Source organism: Rhinopithecus bieti, unplaced genomic scaffold (assembly GCF_001698545.2).
Source record: "Rhinopithecus bieti isolate Rb0 unplaced genomic scaffold, ASM169854v2 scaffold_13400, whole genome shotgun sequence".
NCBI classification, from domain to species: domain Eukaryota; kingdom Metazoa; phylum Chordata; class Mammalia; order Primates; family Cercopithecidae; genus Rhinopithecus; species Rhinopithecus bieti.
The window spans coordinates 2,950,430-2,960,760 of NW_016807991.1; the positions used below are offsets into that span (position 1 = coordinate 2,950,430).

The following is a 10,331-nucleotide window of genomic DNA, read 5'->3' on the forward strand; positions in this document are numbered from 1 at the left end:
GGGGGGGGGAGGGGGGGAGGGAAGGAAGAATGGAGAAGAGAAGAGAAAAGAAAAGAAAAATGCAATTAATGCTCTTTTAGCAGTTGCCATCCACATATAGCTAAGTTTTAACCAGCTCAGCGGACAGTCAGGGTGACAGTCTTTTCACACCCTGCCCTCTTGGTACAGAGTTAAGCGTTAACCAGCTCAGTGGAGAGTCAGGGTAACAGCCATTTACACCCTGCTCTCTTGACACCCGGGTTCTTGTTGGGTGTCCGGGAAGAATCAGGTCACATAGACTTGAAGGATGGTGAATGCAGAGATTTCATTAAGCAGAGGAAGTGGCTCTCAATGGTAGAGGAGCTGGGAAGGGGATGGTGTGGGAAGAAGGTGATCTTTCCCTGAAGCCTGGCCAGAGATAACCGGGCTCCTCTCTGAAGTCGTGCCATCTGAAGTTAAGCCGTGTCTATCCGTATGCTCGATGGTCAGTTGCTTCTTCTCTCGACGTTCAGCTGCTTGTCTCTTCTCTCCTTCTCAGCCACACCTCTCTGGTCCTCTGCCAGTGGAGCTTGGGCTTTTTATGGGTACAGGGCTGGGGACATGGTGGGCCAGGGTGGTTTTGGAAAAGGCAACATTCAGGCAGGAAAACAGGAATGCATGTTCTCATTTAGGGCCGCAGGTCCAGGCTTGAAGGTGGAGCCATAGCCAGGACCTCGCCCTCTTTTACCCAGTATCTCCCTGCCGCCTGTCTGTATCAACAGTACATACGTATCTTCATCATCCTTTTACTGTTTTCACAGTACTGCACTGTATGTATATTCTAGAGTTTACTTCACCAGTCTCTACTGCTAAATTATTTGTTCCTGCAAACACTACAATGAGCATCCTTACACACATATCTTGGTTTACTTTTTTTTTGGATGGAGTCTTGTTCTGTCAACCAGGCTGTAGTGCAATGGTGTGATCTTGGCTCACTGTAACCTCTACCTCCCGGGTTCAAGTGATTCTCCTCCCTCAGCTTCCTGAGTAGCTGGCATTACAGGTGCACGTCACCATGCTCTGCTATTTTTGTATTTTCAGTAGAGACAGGATTTCCCTATGTTGGCCAGGCTGGTCTCAAACTCCCAACCTCAGGTGATCTGCCTCAGCCTCCCAAAGTGCTGGGATTACAGGTGTGAGCCACCAAGCCTGGCCTTCTTGGTTTACTTTTGCAAGGAAAGCCATAGAGTTGCTGAGTCAAAGGAGTTTGCACTTGATACCTTGATAGATATTGTCAATTGCTCTCCAAAACAGTTGCTCAGTGTATACTCCCACTAATAGTATATGTATGAGTGCCTGTTTCCCCAAATCTAAACCAGTACTGACCATTACCAAACTTTTATCAAGCCACTATACATTATATTGTCATTGTATCGGTTAGGGTTCTCCAGAGAAACAGAAACAGCAGGCTATATATATGGAGAGAAAGAGAGATTTGTCCAAGAAATTGGCTTACATGACTGTGGGGGCTGGCAAGTCCAAAATCTGTAGGGCTGGCTCAAAGGCTGCAAATTTTCAGGCAAGAGTTGATGCTACAAACATGAGGCAGAATTTCTGCTTCCTCAGGGAAACCTCAGTGTTGCTCTTAAAGTCTTTCAATTAATCAGGGGACACTCACCCAAATTACTGAAAACTTAAAGTCAACTGCTTGGAGATGTTAACCACATCAACAAAGTACCTTCACAGCAACATCTAGATTCGTGTTTAATTGAATAAGTAGGACTATAGCCCAGCCAAGCTGACACATAAAACTAACCATATGTACACAAAAAAATATATCAACCTATTCACATCCTTTGTTCACTTTTCTATTGAAGTTGTCTTCTGAGAGCCCTCCTTATATGAGGGATATTACCATTTGTCATATGTCTTGAAAATATCTTCCCTGTACCATTTCTCATTCGACTTTGTTTCTGGAATCTTCTGTCAACCAAAACATTTTTATTGAAGCAAATCTATTGATCTTTTCTTTATGGCATCTGAATTTCCTGTCTTGTTAAGAAGGTCACTCAGAGCCACTTTAGGAGCCATGGTAACCACCCCATTTATCAGGTTTTCTAAAAGCTGTCCCTGAATAATAAAGTCACAAAAAGGCAGCAATAGTGTACTTAGACAGCATTAGCCTGGCTCCCATCGAGAGGCCTGGATAAAGTATGATTTAACGTTATGCCCTGGGTTTATCAACGGTCGATACGGTGGCTTTAGAAAAAGCTTTGCATCTTCCACAAAATTGCAATTGCCCATTTTGTTATTCAGGGCCCCTTGCAGAAGGATCCACTTAACAGATTCCTTATAGCAGCGTATACCAGGAGAAAATACTCAATGGAAAAGACTCAGGCATACAATGTCAGACAAGTACCATACACCCCACCTGGTTTTCCACTTTGCCATGACTGTCAGGAAACCTATAACCAAACACAACGCTCAAACGCAGTAACAACCCAACCTCACTCTGGGGTGGAAGATTAAACCCAACCCACCCCACCCCTATACACACACCCCTATTCTTTGTATATTTTTTCAGACACTTTCTTGAACTGCCTTTTCATACTTGTGGGTTTGTTTGAAACCACCTATCCCCATTGGAAGTGAATGAGGTGCAAATACAGATAAGAACAAAAAGACTCAAGAAGAGAGAACAAAGATACTTGTCTGAATGGTGGCAAAGTTGACCCAGAGGTTTCTGTCTGAACCACAATTAATTAACTTTTTTTTTTTTTTGAGAGGGAGTCTCGCTCTGTCGCCCAGGCTGGAGTGCAGTGGCGTGGCCTCAGCTCACCACAACCTCCGCCTCCCGGATTCAAGTGATTCTTCTGCCTCAGCCTCCCGAGTAGCTGGGACTACAGGCACGCGCCACAATGCCTGGCTAATTTTTGTATTTTTAGTAGAGTCGGGGTTTCTCTATGTTGGCCCGGCTGGTCTCGAACTCCTGACCTCATGATCCACTTGCCTTTGCCTCCCGAAGTGCTGGGATTACAGGCATCAGCCACCGCACCCAGCCATAACATTTTCATAAATGCTAAGAGAAGCACAAAGAGCGCTGAGCTCTCCATCATGGCCTAGGTAAAAAGCTCTTTTTAGAGTCATTATCAGTAGCTTTTTGTTGTTGTTGTTGTTATTGAGACAGAGTTTTGCTCTGTCACCCAGGCTGGAGTGTAGTGACACGATCTTGGCTCACCGCAACATCCATCTCCCGGGTTTCAAGTGATTCTCCTGCCTCAGCCTCCCAAGTAGCTGGAATTACAGATGACCGCCATCATGCCTGACTAATTTTTGTATTTTTAGTAGAGACGGGGTTTCACCATGTTGGCCAGGCTGACCTCAAACTCCCGACCTCAGGTGATTTGCCCATCTTGGCCTCCCAAAGTGCCGGGATTATAGGCTTGAGCAACCGTGCCCGGCCATTGTTAATAGATTTCTGAAGCTGATAAAAAGACCTGGCAGGGCACGGTGGCTCACACCTGTAATCCCAGCACTTTGGGAGGCTGAGACTGGTGGATCACAAGGTTAGGAGATCAAGACCATCCTGGCTAACATGGTGAAACCCCGTCTCTACCAAAAATACAAAAATTAGCCAGGTGTGGTGGCGGGCGCCTGTAGTCCCAGCTACTTGGGAGGCTGAGGCAGAAGAATAGCTTGAACCTGGGAGGCGGAGGTTGTTTTGAGCCGAGATTGTGCCACTGCACTCCAGCCTGGGTGACAGAGCGAGACTCTGTCTCAAAAACAAAAAAACAAACAAACAAAGACCAAGACCGATATGAGAGGATCATCCTGCCCCGCCCCGAGCCAAGGTTCAGCTGAATCTGACCTCGGTGAGCCAGAAAATGTCCCAAGAAGACAGGACTGTTTCCTATGATGAAAATTGATGGAAACTCCTCACCCTGGAAAGGAAAAGGGTAAAAGCGAAAATAATTAGAATCTGTCATGTTCTTTAGGACGCGAATGAGGGGAACGTAGATGGACTACCCCTCACATTCTGGAATATTCTCTCTAGGAAGCACTTCCTAAAGCCTGAGAAAGTTAGATTCTAGATGTAAATTATTAAAACCACTGCATATAACAAACAAATGAGTTCTCTAACCCAGGAGGAAATAAAAGCTGGAGAGGTTCAGGAGGTGGGTGGGGGCACAGTCATGGGACATCCAAAGTCAATGCCATGGACAACCTCATTTTCAGCAGACACTGATATGCATTCCCTTCCTTGCCATTGCCAGAGTTGAACAGTCGCTGGGCCCGACTCAAGGAGGCCCAGCCAATCTCTATGTTTTTATGGCTTTGTTGTTTTAATGTCTTTATGTTTTTACAAGTCCAGCTAAAGTTTGCACCTCCTAGTCCTTTCAAACAGCCTTGAATTCTTGTCTTTGGAAGGAGGCCACTGTCCATATCCACTCACCAATTCATTCGTCCATTCATTGAGGTACCAGCCTCTGGGTGCATGTAGAGTTCTTCTCTTTTGTTTATGATTTTCTTTCAAACATTTCATCTGAACTTCCAAGCTAATTATCACCCTTACTCTCTCCCAGTTCAGACCTCCCAGAGGAAGGCGGCCTTCTCCCTCTTTTCCCAGAATCTACTTCTCTTTGAAATGTTGTCTGCTCCTTGTTCTAAGGCCAAGTGTACAAAGCACATTCCAGCCATCTGATTTTGTTTGATTCTGTAGACTGGTTTTTTGGGGCTCTCCCACACAGGAGATCTATGGACATCGTGTTAGTCCTGGTATTCCAAAGAGGAGATGTGAAAAGGGAATTAAATGTGCAAGGGTTTTACTGGGGGAAACGCCTATGAGAGAAATAGAGTAGGTGCCAGCGAAGCCAGGGGAGCCTTCAGACCATGATGCAGGCTGGATCCCCGTGAAGGAAAGAGGAGAGAAAGGTTGTGTGGAAGCATCCCAGACCACCTTGCGGTATCTGGAGGGTTGTGCAAGGCCATGAGGGAGACCTTGAGCTAACTCAACTATTAGAGGGTCCTGTGTCTCCCCGGAACAGGCCTGCCGTGCTCCACCTTTGGCTGGTAATTGCCCGTAGGAAGCATGACCTCAATGCAAACACGACGATGGCTTTCAAAGCACAGCAGTGGGGACCCTCAGTCATTGATACGCCTGTGGTTGGAAGTCTGAGAGACACATTCACATGGTCACTTCAGATGCTTATTAACTTGGGTTCGAGGGAGATCTCCTCTGTGCCTTCACACCCCTTTCAGTGACTTCAATAGAAAATCAAGACTTGAGTGTGTTTGTGTGTCTAAGTGTATGTGTGGGTGTCTGTGTGCATGTGTATGTGTTTGTATGTATGTGCGTGTCTGTGTCTGTGTTTGTGTTTATGTTTGTGTGTATATTTGTGCATGTGTGCATATTTGTGTGTATGCTGCATGTCTGTGAATGTGTGTCTGTGTGTTGGTGCCTGTGCATATGTGTCTGTGTGTATGTGTGTAAGTGCATATGTATGTGTATATATGTGTCTGTGTTATACATGTCTCTGTGTGTGCATGTCTGTGTATGCATGTCTGTGTGTTTCTGAGTTCATGTGTGCATGTGTGTCTGTGTCTCTTGCATGTCTATGTGTTTCTGTGTGCATGTGTGTGCACATGTGTCTATGTCTGTGTATATGCATGTCTGTGCGAATGTGTGTTTCTGTTACTGTGTGTTTGCATGTGTGCTTGTGTCTGTATATGAGTGCACATATTGGTGTACATGTGTTTCCGCATGTGTCTGTGCGCATGTGTGTGTTCTCTGTGTATGTACATGTGTGTTTGTGTGTACATGTGTGTTTATGTGTATTGTGTGTATGTGTGTTTCTGTGTGTAGATGTGTTTTTGTGTGTCTGTGTATGTGTATCTGTGTGCATGTGTGAGTTCTATGTGTGTGCATGTATGCTCTGTGTGTATGTGTTGTACAAGTGTCTGTGCCTGTGGATGTGGATGTGTGCGTGTATTTCTGTGTGTACACATGTTTTTCTGCCTGTGTGTGTGCATGTGTGTTTCTCTGTGTGTGCATGTGTTTGTATGTGTACGTATGTTTCTGCGTCATGTGTGTTCTCTGTGTGTTGTACATGTGTGCATGTGTATGTGTGTGTGTGCTTCTGTATGCATGTTTGTGTGTGCTCTGCGAGTGCAAATATGTTTGTGTGTGCATGTGTGTTCTGTGTGTGTACATGTGTTTTCTGTGTGTCTTGTGCATGTGTTTCTGTGTGTGTGCGCATGTGTGTGCATGTTTGTGTGTACATGTGTGTTCTGTGTATGCATGTACACATGTTTTTCTGTGTCTGCATCTGTATGTGTGTCTTGTGCTTCTGTGTATGCATGTGCATGTGTGCATGTTTGTGTGCATGTGTGTTCTGTATGTGTGTCCATGTTTTTCTGTATCTGTATGTGTCTTTGCATGCATGTTTCTGTGTCATGTGTGTTCTGTGTGTATGTTATACTCGTATATGTTTGTGCTTCTATATGCGTGTTTCTGTGTGCATGTGTGTACTTGTGTGTACATATATGTTTGTGTGTGCATGTGTGTTCTGTGTATGTGTGTACATGTTTTTCTGTGTCTGTATGTGTGTGTCAGTGTCTTGTGCATGTGTGTTTGTGTGTGTGTGTGCATGTTGTGCACATGTGTGCTTAGAAAGAACCCACTCCCAGAGCCATAAGGACACCTCTGAGGCCAACTCACATTGCAGGCCCTCACCCCTCTCTCTATTGCTCCCTTCTAGACCATCCTGGTGGGCGACAGTGGTGTGGGAAAGACGTCTCTGCTGGTTCAGTTCGATCAGGGCAAGTTCATCCCCGGCTCCTTCTCGGCCACCGTGGGCATCGGATTCACGGTAAGCACTGGCCGACACTGCCAGCTCTGGGCCTGGGCTCAGGACTCCAGCGTGTTTTTGTTGAGTGCCAGCAGGAAACAGGTGGACACTCGCATTGGATCATTCAAGGAGGATTAAGGAGAAGACTGTTCCCCAAGGTGTAGGAGGGTGTTGGGTGACCAGGAGGGAGGGTGCACTGCCCTTGGGTAGTCCAGGAATTCCACCCACCTCTAGCCTCAAGCAGGAAGGGAAGGCACCCTCACCAGAACCCAGGGACAAAGCGGGCTGCTGGGTGAGCTGCCTGGCAGGAGCTGTGTGGGACCTACAGTGGAGGGACACAGCAGCCCATGGGAGCCCCCCAGGGAGGCAGCAGGAGAACCATCCCCTGTCCCACCTTGCTCTCCTCCTGCTCCCCATCTCCTTCTGGGGCTCCACACTGGATGAACACAAGTGGAAGCCAGAAAGCAAAAAATATTTTAATATGGGATAGCTCAGGTCAGCCCTCCAAGGCCAGAAGAATCTGGAGGGACAGAGGGACGACAAAGTTTTCAGCACAGTCCAAACTTAGCATTGTCACACGGGTCTCAGGGAGCCGGCAGGCCAAGGTTACAGTTCCATGTTTACCCCTCAGTAAAATGGTAAAAGGGCAGCTTGAGTTAAGGAATCCCAGCACCTCGGCTTTTTCTGCGCACAGCCCCTCTGCGGAACAAGAGATCCCTCCTCTCTACCATACATCCCATCTCCCTGCATTGTCCCGTGCCTGCGGCTGCAGCTGCCCTTGAATTCCTGGGAAGACCTTGGGAGAGGGTTCCACTCCTCTCTTGGACTGTGGCAGGAGGAGCAGGGCCCTCCCATGGGACCCCAGAATCGTAGCATCTTGAGATGGGAAGAGCAAACATCTCTTCTTGGACAACACAGATGTTTGGGAGCCTCTGGGACTGGAGCACAGGGCCTGCGAGGTCACATTCAGGATCAGTACGCAGCAGTGCCACGCTGATGGGAAGAGACAGAGGAAAACCCAGAAAAATGGGCTTTTCCACTGGGTCACAGCCAGGAAGGCAGGGGTTCAGAATGGACATGGCTTCTGGGTGACCTTCCAGGAGGCAAAGCGGAAGTGAGTGCCTGGCTCAGGTGTATTCTCGGGCCTAGAATTGACCCTGAAACACCAGTGCTCGGGGCTCTCCCCCGCGATGGGATCAGCTGGGCTCTGGTAGTGCTAAATAAGGCAGGGCTGAGACCCAGGAGGCCAAGGCTCCCTGGCAATCCCTGAGGTCTTGGACTAGGCTGCCATGAAGCAAACCAGGATGACCTGGTGCCAGGCGTCACCCACCCCAGCCCAGGCCCAGTCTGCCCTCAGCAGCCAGGGCACATCCTGCCCTCAGGGTCACACCCGCATCTCCTCACCCACCCTTCTGCCTGTCTGGTGAGGAAGGAAAGAGAGTGAGGTGGATGTGGCTGTGGACATGCAAAGTCCGATTCACATTCCACAGACCACAGAGGTGAGATCTCTGAATTTTGCTGCTAGCTTGGCAAGAAAATTGGGGCCAATTTCCTGTGAAGGAAAAAGAAAGTGCGTGGTCAAACTATGTGCTCAAAGCTGCCTGAGATGGGACGAGCTGAGCTTTCCCACTGACCTCAGGCTAGGGTGGGCCTCTAGAGCCTGGGCTGCCTGCTTGGCACCAGCCAGCACCCAATGTCCTGGTGCATCTCAGGACACACCTGTTGGTTGCTTACGCTGAGTGAGGGTCTGAGCCCCTGGCCAGAAACTCAGCCTGGGGACACCTGAGCAAAGAACTGGAGGGCATCAGGGTCTCCTCCAGATATCAGCGGTCTGGGGGTCCCCGGAGAGCCAGGCTACCAGACACTTGTTCACCCATCTGTCCTTCACACTGAGATTTGAGATATGACATGGATAAGGGCCCTGCTGCTGGCCAGGCTGTAGCCTGGAACTCCTGTGTGATGGGAAGGGAGGTAGAAGCTCCCACTGGCTCCGCTCAGGAGGTTGAGTGCCGCCCAGGTGGCAGGGGAGGGACGGAGCCCCTGGTCTCCCACTTTGGAGGAGCCAGAGGTGAGCAGGGTGACTACCCCCGGCGTGCCTTCACCCATAAACTACCAGGCCCATTGCCTTCTGGAAGTGGGACCTGCCCAGGTCCTGTGTAGATACCTCTCAGTCAAGACCTTCCCTAAATTCTCCACCACCAGCTTCATCAAACTGGCTGCGGGGGTCCTGCTGATGGGGTTATGGGGTACTGACGTCGATGGGGTTCACACAGGGGTCTTTCCAGTCAGCCCCTCCCACCACAGTTCAGGTCTTCCTTGTTACCTCTCCTCAGTTTCCCCCAAATTCCCTAGTCTTGCCTAAATACTGATGCAAAATTCCTCTTTCAAAACCCTTACTCAGGCCAGTCGTGGTGGCTCACACCTGTAATCTCAGCACTTTGGGAAGCTGAGGCAGGCGGATCACTGGAGGCCAGGAGTTCAAGACTGGCCTGGCCAACATGGCAAAACCCCATCTCTACCAAAAATACAAAAAAAATTGCCAGGCATGGTGGCACACGTCTGTAATCCCAGCTACTTGGGAGGCTGAGGCAAGAGGATCACTTGAACCTGGGAGACGGAGGTTGCAGTGAGCCGAGATCACGCCATTGCACTCCAATCTGGGCAACAGAGTGAGACTCCATCTCAAAACAACAACTACAACAAAACCTCACTCTGCTCATCCCCCACCTGAACATTCATGGCTCACTATTGCCTTCCAAATAAAGTCTGAATCTCTCATCTGCTGGTCAAACTGTTGCACAGTTTAGACCAGTGGTTTTCAAACACTCCTTCAGCATGCATAAAAGCCTCCAGGGAGAAGTTCATCTCAAACGCAAATTCTAAGCTCCCTCATAGACATGCTGCTTCAGTAAAACCACGTAGGGGGGCCCAGAATCTGGGAGCTCTGACCCAGGGGGTCCACACACCATGTTTTGCAAAACATGAGCTGAGGCCTTGTCCCTCCAGTCTCTGCCCGGGTCTCCTTCCCACATCCCTACCCTGTGCTCTTTGGCTGTGCTGTTCCCCAGCTCTGGAGTTTTCTGCCATCCACCTGGGTAGCAGGGAGGCCCTTGCCCCTGCCCCCCAGAGCTCCAGGGCTGCACACAAGAGCCCCCCCGTCTCTCAACAAGCACGAGGGCCTGTCTCACTGACACTTAGTACTTCCACTATCAGCAGGGCTGCATGACTATGAGGGTGTGATCTGTGAACAGGAGGGCAGGGGTATCTATTTGGGGGTATTGTGGGGGTGTGCATTTCAGATCTGGAGGCAGTAAGAGGTGTTGGTGATAATTTACAGGCTAATATACACATTTGGTGATGGTGTGAGGCATGGGGTCCATTGGAGACGCAGGTGCTTGCAGAGTGATGTGGCATAGGTGTCGATGGTGTGAAATAAACTGTGCCTGGAGTTGCATTGTGGTGACAGGAGTGTGTGTTTGGAGTGAAATGAGGTATGTGTGTTTGGGGGTCATGTAAGATAGCTTG

The 10,331-nt window shown here is 48.8% G+C and overlaps 2 protein-coding genes across 4 annotated transcripts in view; one reads left to right on the top strand and one right to left on the bottom strand.

Annotated features, from left to right (window-relative positions):
* Positions 1-10,331, top strand: part of RAB37 (RAB37, member RAS oncogene family) — a 78,904-nt gene that overhangs the window by 53,290 nt on the left and 15,283 nt on the right. For both annotated transcript variants that reach the window (XM_017884634.1, XM_017884636.1), the window contains exon 2: positions 6,717-6,827. In XM_017884634.1, the coding sequence (XP_017740123.1) occupies positions 6,717-6,827 (111 nt within the window). The remainder of the gene's footprint in view (positions 1-6,716; positions 6,828-10,331) is intronic.
* LOC108537344 (CMRF35-like molecule 1) overlaps positions 1-10,331 on the bottom strand; it is a 44,497-nt gene that overhangs the window by 29,391 nt on the left and 4,775 nt on the right. The window lies entirely within an intron of this gene.